Raw genomic sequence first — 23,007 nt, 5'->3', positions numbered from 1 at the left:
CTTCTGGCTCTTCCCCCCTCGCTCCCCCTGCCCCCTCCCTCCTCCTTCTCTCTTCCCCCCTCCCTCTCTCTCCCCGCTGCCTTTCTCTCTCCCCCCGTCCCCCCACAACAGCCAAAGGGACTTAAAGTGAAAATGTGATCCTATTCTCTGGCATAAAGCCCTTCAACAGAGTCCCACTGCATTTGGAGTAAAGCCCTCATTCTCATCATGACCTGTAAGGCTTGGAATGCCTTGGCCCCTGCTTACCTCCCTAACCCTATCTTCTAGTAGCTTCCCCCAGCCTCTCTATGCTGCAGCCACACTGACCATCGTTCATTTCCTGAAATACACTAAGTTGAAGAGAGAAATGAGCAAAAGTTTTAAAGAAAAGAAAAAAAAATCACTCTCAAATTTTTCTAGATTAAAACCCTAGAAAAGTGATGGTTCTAGAGATACAGTGACAGTACTGGAAAGTTCAGCCATTCTGGGGATGACAGGAAGAACACAGTTTGGACAGGGTGAGACATCACTCAGACCAACACTTTCAAACCTCAGGCCAAGCCTGTCAACAGGTCATGGATCTACTTAGTAGACCCAGCCATCGTTTCTGCATTTTTTTTTAACAAAACAGATGAACACACTCATTGAGTATGGGTAAGTACGGTTCACTGAAACTTTCATTTCAGTCACACACACAAGCACTCTAGACACATATCATGATACAAAATCGGTTTCTTACTGTAGGTTGTGATACGCAGTGAAACAGACTCCTGGAGGGCTGTATGTAGCAGGTAGTCAAAAATGGCTGATGAACTGATGAGCGAATGAATAAAAGAATATACGCAGCTGGCGCTATGGCAGTAAAGACACTCATTCAGAAATCAGGCAGAATGAAAGTGAGAAGTGAGGAATGCCACATTAGGAGAGACAGAAGAGGAGCCCGTGGACAAGACCAATACGCAACAGTGGCCAAGGAAGTAGAAGTTAAAGAAAGGGAGAGGTCACAGTGTGGACTGTTGATGTTATTTCAGGTGATGTCTCTTCACAGACATCAACTGAAATAAAAACTTTACAATATAAATTCTGAGAGTTATTCTTAGATCACAGATCCCTTTGAGTATCTGACAAAAGCTATGACTCCTCTCCCCAGAAAAGCACATGTGCAGGTAACACAGCACGCTGTATCCAGAGGCCCACAGGATCCCTGCAGCTTAACCAAACACTCCCCGGGAAGCCCAGGCCCCAGGTGAATTCCCGCTTTATAACAGACGAGTGTTGGGGGAGACATTTCCCTGCAGAGGCAACGATGGAGACTCACCGGCAGTAGGCTTAGTAATGACCAGGAGAGCAAACAGAGAAGCAAACCAGGCGAGTCCTGGAAGAGGCCAGGTTAACTGGGAATGAGGGAACACACAGGAGGTTGAGGGGATCAAGAGAAGGTATTTCAAACGAGAGAGATCTGACACCGGGAAAATTCACCTCCAAGCACAGTGGAGTCACTGCATTCACATGGCACACAACCAACGTGAGAGGAGGATTCCAGCCTGTCTTGTTGCATTTAATTCTTCTTCAGTTGATACAATAGGAAAAACCACCTGTCAGAACTTCAAGTCATGATTACGAGCAGGTCAAAGATATTTTCCATCGTTATTTGACCTGCTAACAGCTGACTCCACACGTGCTCAGCTATTCGGGAGTACCCGATATTGACAAAAACTCCCCAGAATGAACATCTTCAAGTTACCTCAGGGTTTTTTTTTTTTTTTTTGGTAAACATTTTTAAATTTTTATTTATTTATTTATTTATTTATTTTTGGCTGTGTTGGGTCTTCATTGCTGCATGGGGTCTTTCTCTCATTGAGGCTACTCTTCGTTGCAGTGTGCAGGCTTTTCATTGCAGTGGCTTCTCTCATTGCGAAGCATGGGCTCTAGGCACGTGGGCTTCAGTAGCTGTGGCACACAGGCTCAGCAGTTGTGCCTCACGGGCTCTAGAGCTCAGGCTCAGTAGTTGTGGCACACGGGCTTAGTAGCTCTGCGGCATGTGGGTTCTTTCCGGACCAGGGCTCGAACCCATGTTCCCTGCACTGGCAGGCAGATTCTTAACCACTGTACCACGAGGGAAGTCCCCTCAGGGGTTTTTGTATCAGGAAATTCAGGATTATAAAGGAAGTTGTCTAAGATCAGCCTTGCCTACATATTATCTCCTACAGGTACAATGTAATACGCAAGCCCAGAAAAAATTTTTTAACTATTTTTGACTTAAAAAGCTAGTAGTGGATTCTGGTAGGAAGATGGCGGAAGAGTAAGACACGGAGATCACCTTCCTCCCCACAGATACACAAGAAATACATCTACACGTGGAACAACTACAGAACACCTACTGAACGCTGGCAGAAGACCTCAGACCTCCCAAAAGGCAAGAAACTCCTCACATACCTGGGTAGGGCAAAGGAAAAAAGAATAAACAGAGACAAAGGGATAGGGACGGGACCTGCACCAGTGGGAGGGAGCCGTGAAGGAGGAAAGGTTTCCACACACTAGGAGCCCCTTCGTGGGCGGAGACTGCGGGTGGCAGAGGGGGGAAGCTTCGGGGCCGCGGAGGAGAGCGCAGCAACAGGGGTGCGCAGGGCAAAGCGGAGAGATTCCGGCACAGAGGACCGGTGCCGACCGGCACTCACCAGCCCGAGAGGCTTGTCTGCTCGGCCGCCGGGGCGGGCGGGGCTGGGAGCTGAGGCTCGGGCTTCGGTCGGAACGCAGGGAGAGGACTGGGGTTGGCGCCGTGAACACAGCCTGAAGGGGTTAGTGCGCCACGGCTGTCCGGGAGGGAGTCCGGGAAAGAGTCTGGAGCTGCCGAAGAGGCAAGAGACTTTTTCTTCCCTCTTTGTTCCCTGGTGCGCGAGGAGAGGGGATTCAGAGCACCGCCTAAATGAGCTCTGGAGAGGGGCACGAGCCGCGACTAAAAGCGCAGACCCCAGAGACGGGTGTGGGACGCTGGGGCTGCTGCTGCCGCCGCCAAGAGGCCTGTGTGCGAATGCAGGTCACTGTCCACGCACCCTTTCCGGGAGCCTGTGCAGCCCGCCACTGCCAGGGTCCCGGGATCCAGGGACGGCTTCACCGGGAGAACGCACGGCGCGCCTCGGGCTGGTGCAACGTCACGCCGACCTCTGCCGCCGCAGGGTCGCCCCGCACTCCGTGCCCCTCCCTCCCGCCCAGCCTGAGTGAGCCAGAGTCCTGGAAGTGGCTGCTTCTTTAACCCCGTTCTGTCTGAGCGAAGAACAGACGCCCTCCCGATCTACATGCAGAGGCGGGGCGAAATCCAAAGCTGAGACCCCGGAGCTGTAAGAAGAAGAGAAAGGGAAATCTCTCCCAGCAGCCTCAGAAGCAGCAGATTAAAGCTCCACAATCAACTTGATGTACCCTGCATCGGTGGAATACCTGAACAGACAACGAATCATCCCAAATTGAGGAGGTGGACTTTGAGAACAAGATTTATGATTTTTTCCCCTTTTCCTCTTCTTGTGAGTGTATATGTGTATGCTTCTGTGTGAGATTTTGTCTGTACAGCTTTGCTTCCACCATTTGTCCCAGGGTTCTATCCATCCTTTTTTTAAGTTTTTTTCTTAATAATTATTTTTTAATAACTTTTACCTTTATTTTATTTTACGTTATCTTCTTTCTTTCTTTCTTTCCTTCCTTCCCTCCTTTAGACAACGAATCATCCCAAATTGAGGAGGTGGACTTTGAGAGCAAGATTTATGATTTTTTTCCCTTTTCCTCTTTTTGTGAAAGTGTATGTGTATGCTTCTGTGTGAGATTTTGTCTGTATAGCTTTGCTTCCACCATTTGTCCCAGGGATCTATCTGTCCGTTGTTTTTTTTTCTTTAATTTTTTTAATAATTATTTTTTATTTTAATAACTTTATTACATTTTATCATGCTTTCTTCAATTTCACTGTATCTTCTCTTTCTTTTTTTCCTACCTTCCCTCCTTCCTCCCTCCCTCCCTTCTTCTTTCTTTCGTTCTTTCTTCCTTTCTTTTTCTTTCTTTCTTTCTTTCTACTTCTACTAATTCTTTCTTCCTACTTTTTCTCCCTTTTATTCTGAGCCATGTGGATGAAAGGCTCTTGGTGCTGCAGCCAGGAGTCAGTGCTGTGCCTCTGAGGTGGGAGAGCCAACTTCAGGACACTGGTCCACAAGAGACCTCCCAGCTCCACATAATATCAAGCGGCGAAAATCTCCCAGAGATCTCCATCTCAACACCAGCACCCAGCTTCACTCAACGACCAGCAAGCTACAGTGCTGGACACCCTATGCCAAACAACTAGCAAGACAGGAACACAACCCCACCCATTAGCAGAGAGGCTGCCTAAAATCATAATAAGGCCACAGACACCCCAAAACACACCACCAGACATGGACCTCTCCACCAGAGAGACAAGATCCAGCCTCATCCACCAGAACACAGGCACCAGTCCCCTCCACCAGGAAGCCTACACAACCCACTGAACCAACCTTAGCCAATGGGGACAGACGCCAAAAACAATGGGAACTATGAACCTGCAGACTGCAAAAAGGAGACCCCAAATACAGTAAGATAAGCAAAATGAGAAGATAGAAAAACACACAGCAGGTGAAGGAGCAAGATAAAAACCCACCAGACCTAACAAATGAAGAGGAAATAGGCAGCCTGCCTGAAAAAGAATTCAGAATAATGATAGTAAAGATGATCTAAAGTCTTGGAAATAGAATAGACAAAATGCAAGAAACAGTTAACAAGGACCTAGAAGAACTCAAGATGAATCAAGCAAGGATGAGAAACACAATACATGAAATTAAAAGTACTCTAGATATGATCAATAGCAGAATACCTGAGGCAGAAGAACGGATAAGTGAGGTGGAAGATAAAATAGCGGAAATAACTGCTGCAGAGCAGAATAAAGAAAAAAGAATGAAAACAACTGAGGACAGTCTCAGAGACCTCTGGGACAACATTAAACGCACCAACATTCGAATTATAGGGGTTCCAGTAGAAGAAGAGAACAAGAAAGGGACTGAGACAATATTTGAAGAGATTATAGTTGAAAACTTCCCTAATATGGGAAAGGAAATAGTTAATCAAGTCCAGGAGGCACAGAGAGTGCCATAGAGAATAAATCCAAGGAGAAATATGCCAAGACACATATTAATCAAACTGTCAAAAATTAAACACAAAGAAAACATACTAAAAGCAGCAAGGGAAAAACAACAAATAACACACAAGGGAATCCCCATAAGGTTAACAGCTGATCTTTCAGCAGAAACTCTACAAGCCAGAAGGGACTGGCAGGACATATTTAAAGTGATGAAGGAGAAAAACCTGCAACCAAGATTACTCTACCCAGCACGGATCTCATTCAGATTTGATGGAGAAATTAAAACCTTTACAGACAAGCAAAAGCTGAGAGAGTTCAGCACCACCAAACCAGCTTTACAACAAATGCGAAAGGAACTTCTCTAGGCAAGAAACACAACAGAAGGAAGAGACCTACAATAACGAACCCAAAACAATTAAGAAAATGGGAATAGGAACATACATATCGATAATTACCTTAAATATAAATGGACTAAATGCTCCCACCAAAAGACACAGATTGGCTGAATGGATACAAAAACAAGACCCATATATATGCTGTCTACAAGAGACCCACCTCAGACCTAGAGACACATACAGACTGAAAGTAAGGGGATGGAAAAAGATATTCCATGCAAATGGAAATCAAAAGAAAGCTGGAGTAGCAATTCTCATATCAGACAAATAGACTTTAAGATAAAGACTATTGGAAGAGAGAAAGAAGGACACTACATAATGATCAAGAGATCGATCCAAGAAGAAGATAATAACAATTGTAAATATTTATGCACCCAACATAGGAGCACCTCAATACATAAGGCAAATACCAACAGCCATAAAAGGGGAAATCGACAGTAACACATTCATAGTAGGGGACTTCAACACCCCACTTTCACCAACAGACAGATCATCCAAAATGAAAATAAATAAGGAAACACAAGCTTTAAATGATACATTAAACAAGACAGACTTAATTGATATTTATAGGGCATTCCATCCAAAAACAACAGAATACACATTTTTCTCAAGTGCTCATGGAACATTCTCCTGGATGGATCATATCTTGGGTCACAAATCAAGCCTTGGTAAATTTAAGAAAATTGAAATTGTATCAAGTATCTTTTCCAACCACAATGCTATGAGACTAGATATCAAGTACAGGAAAAGATCTGTAAAAAATACAAACACATGGAGGCTAAACAATACACTACTTCATAACGAAGTGATCACTGAAGAAATCAAAGAGGAAATCAAAAAATACCTAGAAACAAATGACAATGGAGACACGATGACTCAAAACCTATGGGATGCAGCAAAAGCAGTTCTAAGAGGGAAGGTTATAGCAACACAATCCCACCTTAACAAACAGGAAACATCTCGAGTAAACAACCTGACCTTGCACCTAAAGCAATTAGAGAAAGAAGAACAAAAAAAAACCCCAAAGTTAGCAGAAGGAAAGAAATCATAAAGATCAGATCAGAAATAAATGAAAAAGAAATGACGGAAACGATAGCAAAGATCAATACAACTAAAAGCTGGTTCTTTGAGAAGATAAACAAAATTGATAAACCATTAGCTAGACTCATCAAGAAAACAAGGGAGAAGACTCAAATCAATAGAATTAGAAATGAAAAAGAAGAAGTAACAACTGACACTGCAGAAATACAAAAGATCATGAGAGATTACTACAAGCAACTCTATGCCAATAAAATGGACAACCTGGAAGAAATGGACAAATTCTTAGAAATGCACAACCTGCCAAGACTGAATCAGGAAGAAATAGAAAATATCAACAGACCAATCACAAGCACTGAAATCGAAACTGTGATTAAAAATCTTCCAACAAACAAAAGCCCAGGACCAGATGGCTTCACAGGTGAATTCTATCAAGCATTTAGAGAAGAGCTAACACCTATCCTTCTCAAACTCTTCCAAAATATAGCAGAGGGAGGAACACTTCCAAACTCATTCTATGAGGCCACCATCACCTTGATACCAAAACCAGGCAAGGATGTCACAAAGAAAGAAAACTACAGGCCAATATCACTGATGAACATAGATGCAAAAATCCTCAGCAAAATACTAGCAAACAGAATCCAACAGCACATTAAAAGGATCATACACCATGATCAAGTGCGGTTTATTCCAGGAATGCAAGGATTCTTCAATATACGCAAATCAATCAACGTGATACACCATATTAACAAACTGAAGGAGAACAACCATATGGTCATCTCAATAGATGCAGAGAAAGCTTTCGACAAAATTCAACACCCATTTACGATAAAAACCCTGCAGAAAGTAGGCATAGAGGGAACTTTCCTCAACATAATAAAGGCCATATATGACAAACCCACAGCCAACATCGTCCTCAATGGTGAAAAACTGAAACCATTTCCACTAAGATCAGGAACAAGACAAGGCTGTCCACTCTCACCACTCTTATTCAACATAGTTTTGGAAGTTTTAGCCACAGCAATCAGAGAAGAAAAGGAAATAAAAGGAATCCAAATTGGAAAAGAAGAAGTAAAGCTGTCACTGTTTGCAGATGACATGATACTATACATAGAGAATCCTAAAGATGCTACCAGAAAACTACTAGAGTTAATCAATGAATTTGGTAAAGTAGCAGGATACAAAATTAATGCACAGAAATCTCTGGCATTCCTGTACACTAATGATGAAAACTCTGAAAGTGAAATCAAGAAAACACTCCCATTTACCACTGCAACAAAAAGAATAAAATATCTAGGAATAAACCTACCTAAGGAGACAAAAGACCTGTATGCAGAAAATTATAAGACACTGATGAAAGAAATTAAAGATGATACAAATAGATGGAGAAAAATACCATGCTCCTGGATTGGAAAATCAATATTGTGAAAATGACTCTACTACCCAAAGCAATCTACAGATTCAATGCAATGCCTATCAAACTACCACTGGTATTTTTCACAGAACTAGAACAAAAAATTTCACAATTTGTATGGAAACACAAAAGACCCCGAATAGCCAAAGCAATCTTGAGAACGAAAAACGGAGTTGGAGGAATCAGGCTCCCTGACTTCAGACTATACTACAAAGCTACAGTAATCAAGACAGTATGGTACTGGCACAAAAACAGAAAGACAGATCAATGGAACAGGATAGAAAGCCCAGAGATAAACCCATGCACATATGGTCACCTTATCTTTGATAAAGGAAGCAGGAATGTACAGTGGAGAAAGGACAGCCTCTTCAATAAGTGGTGTTGGGAAAACTGGACAGGTACATGTATAAGTATGAGACTAGATCACTCCCTAACACCATACACAAAAATAAGCTCAAAATGGATTAAAGGCCTCAATGTAAGGCCAAAAACTATCAAACTCTTAGAGGAAAACATAGGCAGAACACTCTGTGACATAAATCACAGCAAGATCCTTTTTGACCCACCTCCTAGAGAAATGGAAATAAAAACAAAAATAAAAAATGGGACCTAATGAAACTTAAAAGCTTTTGCACAGCAAAGGAAACCATAAACAAGACCAAAAGACAACCCTCAGAATGGGAGAAAATATTTGCAAATGAAGCAACTGACAAAGGATTAATCTCCAAAATTTATAAGCAGCTCATGCAGCTCAATAACAAAAAAACAAACAACCCAATCCAAAAATGGGCAGAAGACCTAAATAGACATTTCTCCACAGAAGATATACAGACTGCCAACAAACACATGCAAGGATGCTCAACGTCATTAATCATTAGAGAAACGCAAATCAAAACTACAATGAGATATCATCTCACACCAGCCAGAATGGCCATCATCAAAAAATCTAGAAACAGTAAATGCTGGAGAGGGTGTGGAGAAAAGGGAACACTCTTGCACTGCTGGTGGGAATGTGAATTGGTACAGCCACTATGGAGAACAGTATGGAGGTTCCTTAAAAAACTACAAATAGAACTACCATATGACCCAGCAATCCCACTACTGGGCATATACCCTGAGAGAACCATAATTCAAAGAGTCATGTACCAAAATGTTCATTGTAGCTCTATTTACAATAGCCCGGAGATGGAAACAACCTAAGTGTCCATCATCGGATGAATGGGTAAAGAAGATGTGGCACATATATACAATGGAATATTACTCAGCCATAAAAAGAAACGAAATTGAGCTATTTGTAATGAGGTGGATGGACCTAGAGTCTGTCATACAGAGTGAAGTAAGTCAGAAAGAGAAAGTCAAATACTGTATGGTGACACATATATATGGGATTTAAGAAGAAAATGTCATGAAGAACATAGGGGTAAGACAGGAATAAAGACACAGACCTACTAGAGAATGGACTTGAGGATATGGGGAGGGGGAAGGGTAAGCTGTGACAAAGCAAAAGAGAGGCATGGACATATATACACTACCAAACGTAAGGTAGATAGCTAGTGGGAAACAGCCGCACAGCACAGGGAGATTAGCTCGGTGCTTTGTGACCGCCTGGAGGGGTGGGATAGGGAGGGTGGGAGGGAGGGCGACGCAAGAGGGAAGGGATATGGGAACAGACGTATATATATAACTGATTCAGTTTGTTATAAAGCAGAAACTAATACACCATTGTGAAGCAATTATATGCCAATAAAGTTGTAAAAAAAAAAAGCTAGTAGTTTATATCTAGGAGCCCATTTTTTTTTAACTTTGTTTATCTGTAGTTTCAAACTTTTCTAAATTAAATATATATTTATTCTGTGGTTTTTTTAAAAACCTTTTAAAGATTCATTTACAAGTCAGGATCAACACATACCATGGAATTGACCTCCTAAAACAGTCACACCGTCTATTACAGACTGTGAAAGTTCCTCACTGCTGGGCCTAGGAAAGAAAAGGAAGAAACTATTACATCCCATCCCGAGACCAGCTGAGCTGCTAGTTATAAAAGCACATGCAGCGCTGCTGTGCCACCCGTTTCAGAAGCACAGGTCCACTGCATTCGAACTAAATGAAACCTGCCAAGCCTGAAGGCTTTGAAAAGATACTACGGGCAACGTGTAAGCAGTTTCCATTAGCCTTTCACAATACATTTATTGGAAAGAGTTTGGCTTGTAAATGCATTTAGGAAATAGACATAAAGGATACACTAATTAACCTACCCAAATACCTTTTCAAGTTTGACTGTAACAACACATACACTACCTGAGAACAGTAACAATAAATACTGAAACCACAGAGCGTGCATAACCCAGGGCTGGGTATTAAACCACCAAGCGTATAGAATCTAGTTTTCATTTTAAAAACTCAGAATACATTATTTTTCTATGTATCTGAAAATAAGATATGTAAGACATATAACTGCCTTGTCGAAAAAGATGTTCTATATCACTTAAACTAGGCAATAGGTAAGAGGCAAATATTGGGCTGGCCAAAAGGTGCCTTCGGTTTTTAAGTAAAGATAAAAGACACATTTTTCATTTTCACCAAGAACTTTACTGAACGTAAACACCCTTTTGTTCCACTACCTTCTGCCATTTTTCAGGCAACTTCATAATTCCACTTTTCCAAAACTTTTTATCTTTTTGAGCAAAGAACTGTTCTAGGTACCTTTTACGGTCTTCCAAGGAACTGAAATTTTTTCCATTAAGAGAATCTTGTAAAGACCAAAATAAATGGAAATCCGAAGGTGCAATGTCTGGTGAACATGGCGGATGAATTAGAACTTCCCAGCCAAACTGTAACAGGTTTTGCCTGGTCATCAAAAGAAACACGCGGCCTTGTGGTATCCTGATGGAAGATTATGCATTTTCTCTTGACTAATTCCGGACGCTTTTCGTCGAGTGCCGCTTTCAGTTGGCCTAAACGGCAGCAGTACTTGTGGGGATTAACCGTTTGGTTTTCTGGAAGGAGCTCATCATAGAGGGCTCCCTTCCAGTCCCACCCTATACACAACGTCACCTTCTTTGGATGAAGACACGCCTTTGGTGTGGTTGGTGGTGGTTCATTTCGTTTGCCCACGATCTCTTCTGTTCCACATTGTTGTACAGTATCCACTTCTCGTCGCCCATCACAATTTGTTTTAAAAACTGATAGTTTTCGTTACGTTTATGTAGAGAATCACATGCGGAAATACTGTCAAGGTTTTTTTCGCTTAGCTTACTTACGAGGAACCCAAACCTCCAAGCAATTTACATAACCAAGCTGGTGCAAATGATTTTCAACACTTGATTTGGATATTTTGAGTATGTCAGCTATCTCCCGCATGGTATAACACGGACTGTTCTCAATTAATGTCTCAATTTGATAACTATCAGCTTCAACTGGTCTACCCGACTGTGGAGCATCATCCGGCGAGAAATCTCCAACACGAAACTTTGCAAGCCACTTCTGACATGTTCGATCAGTCACAGCACCTTCTCCACATACTGCACAAATCTTTTTTGCGTTTCGGTTGCATTTTTACCTTTCTTGAAATAATAAAGCATAATATGCCTAAAATGTTGCTTTTTTTCTTCCATCTTCAATATTAAAATGGCTACACAAAGATTCACCAATTTTGGTAAGTCTGTTTTGAAACGCACGCTGACATGACAGCCGTCACATACAACCTAACAAAACTGTTTCGAATGAAGTTAAAGACGACTAAGAGCTACTACAGCCGTCTTACGGAGAAAAACGAATGAACCTTTTGGCCAACCCAACACGTGTGCAAGACTTTACTGTGAGATAATAATTTGCTTCAGAACATAAGTCACTTGGCTATTCTGTTACCTATAAATCCACAAACAATGGTATTTGGAAGTCCCTCTGGTAACACACTAAGGGTAAAACACCAGACTAAGCCATTCGGAGACCCAGTAGAAATTTCCTTTAGAAAGAGTCTCTGGCTAAAACCAGATCTTATGCAAAAGAGAATGCTTCTGTTTCAAAGTACACTTTTAATCTAACATTTTACAATAACACCTTTTTGTAAAGGAAGGTAAGAGCTGCCAAACGTGACAAATGCGTAGGAATAATATAGATGGTTAATGCTTTCCAATGAACTCCAGCAAGGGAAAAATCATCTATGAACCAACAATAACACAGGTTATAAAGTAAATCTCTAAAAATAATGAATTACAATCACATGTTCTTACTCTATGGGGGAAAAACGTAAACCCACAGAAGTAAAGGGATGGGAGACATTTGCTAAGGGCTTCTCTTGTGCCAGGAAACAGGTGTGTTGCATGTATTACTTCATGTAATCCTCAGGAAGGATTGCGTGATGGAGGCTCATCATCAACATGGTACAGGTGAGTAAAGGTAAGCTCCAAAAGGTTAAGTGACCTACTCAACCTGTACAGGAAGTGTGAGAGTTGGGGCTCAGACTCCAAAGCCCAAGCTGCAGTAGTGACTGAGCTCCTACATCCTACTGAAAAGACCAGGACGTGGAGAAGCCTCTCAGGGCAGTTCCACTTTACTCGACTCCTTTGATTTGTCCTGGGTACTGAAACAGATGCAACCATCTATGTGGTGTTCCCAAGCAGCTTTCACCAGCAGCTCTGAGGGTCACCTGGTATCTCTACCGATCACCACGAAGGCATCTTGGTGCAGATTCACAGCTGCTTTCTCGCTGATGTCCACCAACACTCTCAGCAAATCTTGTTCCTCGGCGTTTGCCAAACAGGTGGCATGCCCCTCCCAGGACGGTGCCAACATTTCACCCAAAGGATCAACCAATTTTACACCATTGTCCTCCTTGAAAAAAAAACAAATAATAAGCCATCTGTGCAGAGTCGCGAGGGTGAGGTGAGGAAGTGAACCCAAGCTGCTTTTCCCCCAACAAAAGACAGTGTTGGCCAGGCAGTTTCACCGGTGACCACTACTGAAGGCCAGGCACTGGACCAGGTGTTGTACATACATCACCTCAGTAAATCCTCACAACACACGGTATCTATCTAACTGATAATCCGATGGTTACTCCAATCTTACTTTGAGAAAACTGAGATTCAGAGCAAGTACTCTGCTTATGTTCATACAGCTAGTGTCAGTTCTGATATTAAAACATCAAGTCCATCTGACTCTTAAATCCAACAGCCACTGTACTACACTAGCTGTTTTAAAAGGCTGTCATCTGAGCATTCACCATCAATTAACTGATGAGGCACAACTATAGCAGACCCAGGACCCCTGGAGATCCTTCTTGCTATGGCTGGACTCAAAGAACATACTGGCCAGCGTGTCAACCAGTGGGTGGTACAGAAGCTGAAAACTGATGCCCAATTCTGGTCTGCTCAAACCTCTGGAAAGAAATAAAGTGTAGTTCAGAGTGAATGTCAAAGGAAGGAAATAGCTCAGAACTGTTTTAAGCAGTGCCTCTGAAATTAACAATAAATGTGGGGTTCTGTCTACAAATCATTAAGCAATTAAGGTGATTTAGCCATTTAGACACTTACACCTTCACAGTGATCCACATCTAGAAGCTGAATAAGCAACATCCTCTTGTTTTGGGGTGGGAAGGGAGGAGGTTACAATCCCTCACTAACCCACAGAGTTTTAACTTGCTGCTGATTTAGCTACAAAGGCAAGAGTCTCGTGTCCTAACAACCAAACAGAAGCATATTATTTAAGCCACGTATTGGTCATAGGCCAGCACAGAATATAACGGTTAAATTGTGTCAAAAGGAATACTTTAGAAACTTAATTGTCATAAACGCTAGACCCATCAGGCCTCATCAGTATTCTGCCCAGTGCTCGCCTTTGGATCCCTGGAGCCACGTGTTTGGCTGTTCACTCGGAACGGGAAACTATTCCCTAGCTATAGAAAAGCTGTGTGAAAATTTTCAAACGGTGCTAAGTCTTTTCAAATGTTTGCCCTCTGCCCTCCCCCAGCTTGCCTCCAATCTCTTTAATCTCTGCTAAATTAACAGAGGCAACACTTTTTATTACTGATGCGGTCTCAATACAACTAACTTGGCAGGACATTCTGTTACTTCTCAATATGGACACACTCCAAACAATGACCATCTCATTTCACTCTCTCCACACCCTTTAAAGAGTCATGAGCTAAATGAACACTTGTTAAGAAAAGAGTTGTTTCAAAAGTAAAGGCAGAGAGCAATGAGAAGGCACATTCCTAGAATTAGAATTTGTACTTTGGGTCAAAGTGCTCAGAAACTAAGGTTTGGTCTTGCAAATAAACATTTGCTTTATCGGAGCACTAAATGCATTACCTCAGGATTGTGTGATGCTGTTACCATGACTCCTATAGTAGATTTGGTCTGTTTTGACCTCAGGACAGCTAATAATCCCATTCGAAACATGACATGATCAAGATGTTCTGCTTTCGTTCGAAATCCAGCAGTCCCATATTGAAGAGTGAGTCCATCAGGCTTGGCATGTAATGCTGACTGCTTTGTAACAGCATCTAAATCCATGTCTACAAAATTAAGGAATGTTTTTCAGGCATAAGAAATCTTTCAAGGACCATCTGGTTCAAAAACTGCCATCCCAGGGCTTCCCTGGTGGCGCAGTGGCTGAGAGTCCGCCTGCCGATGCAGGGGACGCGGGTTCGTGCCCCGGTCCGGGAGGATCCCACATGCCGCGGAGCGGCTGGGCCCGTGAGCCATGGCCGCTGAGCCTGCGCGTCCGGAGCCTGTGCTCCGCAACGGGAGAGGCCACAGCAGTGAGAGGCCCGCGTACCGCAAAAAAAAACAAAAACAAAAAAACCCCCCTGCCATCCCAAACTAATAGATCTGCCTCATTCTGAACCTCCCCCCAAAATCCTATGTTTGAGAGAGGGAAAAAAATGGTAGAATAAGTCCCGGAGGTTAGCATTACCTGTACTGTTCACTTCAGGACAGAAATGAGACTGTCCCCAACCATTCCTGGACCCAAGGCAAACTTAAAATGGTCCATTCCCAACTAAAATGAAGACTCTACACTTAGATTCAGAGAATCCTACAAGGGACCGTATCATTTTACAAATGGGAAAACTTAATTCTGGGTATCAGTTAAACAACCTAAATTTTACATGGGAAGCTGCTGACAGACTGATGCCGAAGGTCACATTCTCCAGTGGACTGGGGCCGCATATACAAAGTATCTGGGAAATATGTGTAGTTCTTCTGCGATTCCTCCCAGGCTACAGAGCCCTATTCCCGAAGGAAAAGCAAAGGGCAAAAGCCTCCTCTCCGAGTCTGCCCAGACCTCCCGATACACCTTGCAGTGGATTTTTGTATTTTCATACGGGAGGACCAGGACACACTTCTAAATTAAGCTCGGAAACTAGCAACATCTTCCTTTTACCTTTCATTTAAAAAATCAGACATCAGCCCTTAGCCCGCTAGTACTTCCTTCTCTGGGATACTCCAACTTAAAGTGGAACTTGGGGCTTCCAACTCTTGTTTTCTTTATTGTCCTTCACTGCGTCAATGAACAAGAGTTAAATGTTTGCTTTTGCCCAGTTGGAAAAAGCTGGCATTCAGGACGCTAATTTAGCTTGGCCTAGAGCGATCAAATCTAGTTCACATGCATGAAGACGTTTTATTAAAAAGTGACCAGTCGTCAATGTACCGTGATTATTTCTAAGGGCGTAAACCAGCTGTTACGTCCAAAAGTCTTTAAAAAAAGAAAGAGTCGAGATAAAATGTTTCCACCCTTTCATGCGTTTTAGGTCCTAAAACTAATTTCAACGAGTATGTGAGGGGGTTTTATTGAAAGTATTTTCAAGTCCAAACCGTCCACTCTAAAAAAGCTAAGAACGGCCCCCTTCCCTCCATTCAGTCTTCAGCACCTCGTTAGTTCCCCTCTCCTCCCAGCCCCCGAATCGCCCCACGTTTCCTGGCACCCAGCCCTGAGGTCCCCACCTAGGTAATGGACGAGACCCCTTTCCCAGCTCGAGACCCTCGGGCCCGCGCCTCCAGCCCGCTCCCGAGCCGCAGTGGCGAGTAGGTGTGTCCCGCGCAGCCCGCTAGTCAGTCCGCCAGCCGGCCCGCTAGCCTGGCAGTCGGCCGAACCCCTGCGGACCGGAAGGTCCCCTTCTCGCTGCCAAGCCTCGGGGTCCCGCTCACCTCTGCCGGGCGACAACCCCCGCCTCACCTCCACAGCGCGGACCACCTCCCTCGCGGCGGCGGCGGGGAACCAGACTAGGCTGGAGCCAGACTAGAGAGGTCGGCGTCCGCAAACGTGGCCCTGCGTGGCTTCCGGCCCGTCGTCCCGCCCCTCAGCCAATCACAGCGCGGGAAGAGTCCGCGGGCCAGGCCCCGCCTCCTTGCCGGTCACGCGCGGCTCGCGCCTGCGGAACTGCGGATCCGCGTTGCGAGAGTGCTTGGGGCTGTTTCCTTTGAGTGACCGGGAAGGGTGAGGCCCCCGCGGTGGCCCAGGGGTTGGGGCCGAGGGTCGCGGGCCCTCAGAGCACCGCGACCGGCAGATACGCAGCCCCTGACTCCAGATTCGGGTCTCAGAGGGTGGCAGGTCCCGCGTTCCTGGGAAGCCGGGCTTCCAAGTGGTCCTGGATGGGGGGTACCAGCCCCGATATGAGGCCTCTAACCAGGTGGTCCCGGCCCCAGTGAGCGCCACCCGGCTTCCCGCATACCCCTCTCGATTCTCGAGGTTCATCTCCCAAACGTCTGATTCTGTGGAGCCTTCTCGTGCCCCACCCCCTTCCCCATCCGCCCGCCCCAGCTCGCACGAAACGTCATTTTATTTATTTACCTGTAAGACCCCCTCACTAAGCCTGGGCCCCTCGGGGCAGAGGCCAGGTGGATCCAAACCGCCCGGACTCACAGGATGCCGCCCGGGGCCAGGGTGGCTCCCGAGAAAGGCGGAAAGGCCCACCCAGGAGGGGTTCGTGGCGCTGGGGCTGAGGGAAGGCAACTGGCGTGGAGCGCGGCGGGGCCCCGGAGACCCGGGAGCCGGAGGAGGCGGAGCTCCGCCCCGCCGGCCCTGCGGGCTTCCCTCGCCGCAGCAGCCAGCTCCGCCCAAGCCCAATACCTGGGTGGGATTAGGAGGCGGGGCCCCTCGCCTTTCCCAGAATTCAGGCTTGCAGAGCGTCGCTGGTGGTGGTTGCCCAATCACCTGCAACGGAATAATTCGGAACACTTGTTGAGAGGCCGGATTCCCTGATCCAGATCGGAAGCGGGGGCTGGGGATAAAGGGACTGGGAATCTGAATTTTAACGACGTATCTTGGAGGATGTCGTGTATACTAGATTTGGGGGCCAGGAGATAAAGCAGAAGAGTGTAAGTGTCCCGGTTTGTGCCCCTAGCTCTCGACGCGTAATAGCGCTCCTGCAAAGCTGCTTGCACGGAAAGGGCGCTGCGGGAAATTCCTCTGGACACCGCCGACGTAGACAAATCCAGTGTCCCTGGGCCCTCCCGGTTTTCCTGACAGGTTGATTCCAAGTCAGCATGTCCGCTTCAATGAACGAATGCCTTCAACTTCAGCTGCTGGAGATGGAAATGCTGTTTTCTATGTTTCCTAACCAAGGAGAAGTAAAACTTGAAGATGTCAATGCCCTGACGAATATAAAGAGATATTTGGAAGGCACAAGAGAGGCACTGCCACCAAACATCGAATTTGTGATTACACTCCAGATCGAGGAGCCCAAGGTAGGTGCCCTGAGTGGTTTTAATTGTTGCCAGGTGCCCAGTTTATAATGGAAACACTTGGAACCTGAGCTTCCTGTCCAGGAAGCAAATAGAGACTATTCCAGATGTATATATGGAATATTCCAGCAAAATATGGGATGACCTGTAAGTTGTTTTCGATAAAGATCTTGAATTTTACATACATATGCACACCTTTTATACAAATATGCCTAGTGTTTGTTTTTTTATATATAAATATGCCTAGTGTTTTTATTAAACACATCTTGCAGTCTTCTACTGCCATTATTATTCTATTCACTCATCCATTTTTACCAATCTTGCTATTGTAGTATGGACTATCTTGTACATATGTTACGATTTTCACAAATCTAAATATCGTCTTTAGCAAAACTGGCTTTTAAGGAGTGAATGACTCTTTCTTTGATGGCACCATGGCACTGAAAGCAAATACAGATAGAAAATCTAAATTCTGAAAATGAATTCACCTTCACCTTCTGATCCATTATCTCCAGCAACGTTAGCATAGCCCAAGTAACAAGTGGACCAGGCATTTGAGAACCGCTGTGCTAGCCACTTCCTAGTCAGCCTCTGGGCGTCATTCCCTCAGAGGAATTCCCTGGCTCCCCAGACTGGATGCAGTCCCTCTGGTTCCACCTTTCAGTGGATCCCTGTACTTTTCTATGGCAATGCTTCTCACCTTTGCAATGAAATACTTGCTGTGTATAATTGTTTGTTTAACGTCTGTCTCCTTCACTAGGCTCTCGGCTTCTTTCCATGAAGGGCAAAACTAGTGTCTAGCTTCTTCACTTCTTTATTTCAGCATAGGGTACCTGACACATGGTAGGTGTTGGATGAATATGGGAATGAATGAATGCATACATGGAAGGAATTTATGTATGTAAAATTGTGTTTATAAAAGTATGCAGTGTCTGGCACATAGCTGACACGTAATAGTAGCAGTAGCTATGACATTTATCAGCATCATACAGTGGCCATGGATAAACTAGCTTATGTGATTTTACGGTACTTAAATCTATTTGATTTTCATTTTAAGGTGAAAATTGACTTGCAAGTAACCATGCCTCACAGCTACCCCTATGCGGCACTGCAGCTATTCGGACGGTCATCCGAACTTGACAGACAACAGCAGCTCCTTCTCAACAAAGGTCTCACTTCTTACCTAGGGACTTTTGATCCAGGTGAGCTCTGTGTGTGTGCAGCCATCCAGTGGTTGCAGGACAACAGTGCCTCCTACTTCCTGAACAGGAAGCTCGTGTACGAACCATCTACACAAGCAAAGCCAGTCAAGAACACATTCCTCCGAATGTGGATCTACAGTCACCATATATATCAGCAGGACCTACGAAAAAAGATTTTGGATGTCGGGAAAAGGTTAGATGTGACAGGATTTTGCATGACGGGAAAGCCGGGGATAATCTGTGTGGAAGGCTTCAAAGAGCACTGTGAGGAATTCTGGCACACAATTAGGTATCCCAACTGGAAACACATTTCCTGTAAGCACGCCGAGAGTATCGAAACAGAAGGAAACGGGGAGGACCTGCGCCTTTTCCATTCTTTTGAAGAATTACTTCTTGAGGCCCATGGTGACTATGGCTTAAGGAATGACTATCACATGAATCTGGGCCAGTTCTTAGAATTTCTCAAAAAACACAAAAGTGAGCATGTTTTCCAGATATTATTTGGTATCGAAAGCAAAAGTTCTGACTCCTAGGAAGCTATTAAGAGACCTAAGCTTGTAATCTCGCTAAGTTAGTATCTCTGTTAGTAAGACCAAAATAAAAGGACCAGTGGCTGTTAAGCGTCATCTGTGGGGAAGCTAGCTCCAGCATTTTTCCCTGGAAATGAAACACGGAAGGCTTTTAACTTTGTAACAGTGCAATTGTGATGTTACCTCTATGTTCTTGTGTTCATTGAAAGCTATTTAATGGTAAATTAATAAAAACCTGTCAGTTAAACCAGTGAACCTAATTTGATTCAAAAGGAGTCCAAAGCCCAGTTTAATGGCAGTAGTCACATTGCAGCTCCGAACTCATAAATATGAATAACATTTCTCCTTTTCGTGTTGCTAGCATGCAGGTGACACCCCACATTTTTCTAAGTCAAGTTTAAAATCAGAACAAAGAGAGAGCACGTGTTTACCACGTTTATCACTTTAACTCCCTGTTTGGGGTTTTTTCTTTTCATAAAGCCAAATCCTAACTGCAATGGCGGTGACGCCACGCCGTGTTGTTACATCGGCTGATTGACAATACTGAGGATCATGTACCAATATTCTTAGTTGGGTGCTTCTCCAAAGAACAAGATGTGGTTTCTTGTCCACGCAGCCCCACCAGCAGTGCGCGTGGGTCTCCGTCCCTGTGCCAGTTTGCTTCGCCCTGTGGGGCAAGGAGTTTGGGAGAGGACCACTGTGGATGGCCCTGTACCATCACCTTCCTAGAGGACAAAAGTCAGGCTCTACATTTTGGTCATGTCACTGCCATCTCTTCTGAAACTTTCAAGCTCCACAAGCTTCACCTGCCTTCTTCAAAATGAGAGTTTAATGATAACAGCTCCTATTTAAGTAGCCCTTGCCAAACCTTTTTATTAAAAAGCATCTACCCCTCTCCATGAATTTCTGGGCATGTCACCTGCAGTCAGGGATGACATAAGGTCGTGAGCTGCCTCTCTGCAGCTTTCTCCGGTTTCCCACTCTCTCTTTAGCTTCTACTGCCCTCTCCCGGGGAGCACCCCACTGATGTCCTGGTCCCCTCAGAACACCAAAGCTGGGTGCTGAAATTTAGTGACATGGAGGGGATGCTTCGCTCCCCATCTCAGGACGAGGTTAGATGCCAAAATTCCTGCGTGTGCTGGTGGCACTTGAGAATCTTTGATGAAACAGTCCTTTCCGGTGTCTGGTTTTAGTCTGTGCCTGGGATGCAGACACATGTCCGGGCAGGGCCAGGACGTGACAAACAGCAGACCCTGCACTAAGCTGACCCTCCTAACCATGAGGCCTGGGAACGGGGTCCACTCTCTCCTTCCCTGCGCTCTTCTTAGCTCATCAGAATGAGTCTCCTTTCACGGCGCAACTCAGACCCTCAAACCAAGGCTCTTGTCGTGGGCCTGCCTTGCCTGCTTATCCACCTTGCCTATTCATGTTTTAATCCTGGCTTTGCATGTGGCTGGGACTCAAGCTGGGGCCTCACTTTCCCTATATACAGAGGGAAGAAATAGGACTGACAGTGCCAAAGCCTCATTTCTCAATCTTTACCAGGACTGAAAACAACACAGTATAGGAGTTCCATTTCCCATATAATCTCCCCAAGGCCATAAGAAGTATAATTAGCATTCACAAGTTTTCAGGCCCTAAACAGATGTAACCCCATTGACTTTTTTCCCTTTGAACCGACACAGGAATAGATGCCATCCACCTAGTATGTGCCTAAGCCACTCAGAGAGGGTTTTCTATGATTAAATGAACAAAAGTAGCCACAGAGAGAGAAGTTTAAAGAATATGGAACAAAAATTATTTACATAACTCAAATGAAGGGAATAAATTCTGGTTTATGAATGCTTTACTGCTTCTGGAGCTCTTTCTGATGATAATTTTTCAGAACCTACTTTGACAGGTCTAATAGCATATGCGCCAATGTTTTTTTCCTATCAGAAGCACTAATAATAGAAATGTAGGTTTCATAGAAAAAAATACATACACGTAATGATAATTCAAAGCTCAGCTTGTATGTATAGTAGATACACTTCTGGTGTAGTTTGCCTAGCCTGATAGGAGCAGGCACCTCCCCTACCTTCCCCAAACACACACACACACACACACACACACACACACGCACGCACGCACTTACTCTGGTGAAATGCCCCTTCTCTGGGAGGAGAAGTGACTGGAATCGAGCTGCCCTCTAGCAGCCTCCCGGAGAGATGGCTTTGAGCTCTTGCTGCTTGAATCCCTAATGCCACCCTCCTTTCTGGCCTACGGAATGCTCGGTTGGCCAAAACCCCCTTTGAGCTACCTAACATCCGCCCCCTCTTTTTCTTCAAAGTCAGAATCAGTCTCTATTGCTTCTAATTCAAGAACCCTGATGATGTATACATTCTATTTTTAAATGGTTATTTGGAAACGATGCTCATTATAAATGCTTGTGTCTTTTTTTTTTTTTTTTTTTTGCGGTATGCGGGCCTCTCACTGTTGTGGCCTCTCCCGTTGCGGAGCACAGGCTCCGGACGCACAGGCTCAGCGGCCATGGCTCACGGGCCCAGCTGCTCCGCCGGCATGTGGGATCCTCCCGGACCGGGGCACGAACCCGTGTCCCCTGCATCAGCAGGCGGACTCTCAACCACTGCGCCACCAGGGAAGCCCCCATGTCTTTTTTTTTTAACTTAATTAAATCAGTATTTCTTCAAATATGTTCTCTGCTTTTCATTCCTTGTTGGTCTATTATGTTAGGCTAAGGGCTGAGGATACTCACATAATGGATTGAAGAGTGGGCTGGATGAGCTGATGCACCGTAACATAAGGACTTCAAAAACATCCCTATATGAAATCAGAAATATGTTGCCTGTGAGTTTCTATGTATGTCTGCTTACATGCCATCCTTCTGAGAACTTGAGAAGGCTTGGAAGGAGCCTACTGAGGTCTTCACAGAACCCTCTTGAACAGGACAATTTTCTTTCACTTGTTTTTACCTCAAGCAGCCCAGTAGTAAGTTGAAAGAATAGGTATTTTCTGGAGAGGGTATGATTTGCTCAAAAATCCTGGTTTTATACAGAATCCTGATTTGCCTCAAAACTCTAAGCCCATTGGATCTCCCTCAAAGGGTCCACATGGTAGACCCACTTTAACTGCAACCTGGATTGGCCGGAGAAACTTTTCTTCTGAGCACAGTTAAATCTACAAGCATTTGGATCAACCCATAAATGGGCTTGAGCATCGCACATAAAATTCAAAGAGACCCGCCAAACACTGAGGCTCCTCCTTAGTTGTAGGTGGAATAGAGCACACAATTTTTTCTTCACTATGGACAGGATATTCCAACATACACCAAAGACTAGACCACCACAAAGTTGGCTGAGGTGGCAGGATCTTGTGCTTTCCCAGGATTTATCTTCTACCCCTCAGCACGATGTATCTTACCAGGTATCCAGAGCAGCTCATGACACCTGTGCTCCAGGTCTTATGAGCCTATATCATCATCAATGTGTTAGACCAGCATGATGCCCTGTACAATGGTGAGATGATCGAAGTCTGGTATCAAGAATTATATTCTGGCACACAGAGTTAATGGAACATTAAGAGAAGACAATCTTTGTTTTTGTTTTGTTTTTTGTTTTTTTTGTTTTTGCTTTACG

At 44.5% G+C, this 23,007-nt stretch overlaps 2 protein-coding genes across 5 annotated transcripts in view; one reads left to right on the top strand and one right to left on the bottom strand.

Moving 5' to 3' along the window:
* PGM3 (phosphoglucomutase 3) overlaps positions 1 to 16,870 on the bottom strand; it is a 32,500-nt gene extending 15,630 nt beyond the window's left edge. Inside the window, exons 1-4 of one of the 3 annotated variants that reach the window (XM_081251440.1) lie at positions 16,748 to 16,870; positions 14,266 to 14,471; positions 12,606 to 12,790; positions 9,867 to 9,934 (exon numbers count right to left, since the gene is read on the bottom strand). In XM_081251440.1, the coding sequence (XP_081107566.1) occupies positions 9,867 to 9,934; positions 12,606 to 12,790; positions 14,266 to 14,469 (457 nt within the window). In that variant the 5' untranslated portion in view covers positions 14,470 to 14,471; positions 16,748 to 16,870. Of the gene's footprint in view, positions 1 to 9,866; positions 9,935 to 12,605; positions 12,791 to 14,265; positions 14,472 to 16,104; positions 16,244 to 16,747 lie in introns of those variants that run through there. The other 2 variants (XM_081251439.1, XM_081251441.1) reach the window with 2 other exon arrangements.
* RWDD2A (RWD domain containing 2A) lies at positions 16,349 to 19,619 on the top strand. Of its 2 annotated transcripts, none has more exons than XM_081251445.1 (3): positions 16,349 to 16,393; positions 17,426 to 17,643; positions 18,698 to 19,619. In XM_081251445.1, the coding sequence occupies exons 2-3, from the start codon at positions 17,443 to 17,445 to the stop codon at positions 19,373 to 19,375; spliced, it is 879 nt and encodes a 292-aa protein (XP_081107571.1). In that variant the 5' UTR covers positions 16,349 to 16,393; positions 17,426 to 17,442; the 3' UTR covers positions 19,376 to 19,619. The 2 variants fall into 2 exon arrangements, with proteins under 2 accessions (XP_081107571.1, XP_081107570.1); XM_081251444.1 differs by lacking the exon at positions 16,349 to 16,393 and adding an exon at positions 17,015 to 17,274.
* Positions 19,620 to 23,007: the final 3,388 nt, after the last annotated feature.

This window comes from Mesoplodon bidens (genome assembly GCF_964165515.1).
Source record: "Mesoplodon bidens genome assembly, chromosome: 12".
NCBI classification, from domain to species: Eukaryota; Metazoa; Chordata; class Mammalia; order Artiodactyla; family Ziphiidae; genus Mesoplodon; species Mesoplodon bidens.
The sequence above is the reverse complement of the archived record's forward strand: the minus strand, read 5'-3'. Positions and strand labels throughout refer to the sequence as shown.

What these genes read in the sequence shown, in the direction of transcription:
- RWDD2A (XM_081251445.1), top strand. Translation starts at nt 17,443, where the DNA reads ATGTCCGCTTCAATGAACGAATGCCTTCAACTTCAGCTGCTGGAGATG. An exon ending in TCCAGATCGAGGAGCCCAAG is followed by an intron (nt 17,644 to 18,697) that starts GTAGGTGCCCTG and finishes TTTCATTTTAAG; the next exon opens with GTGAAAATTGACTTGCAAGT.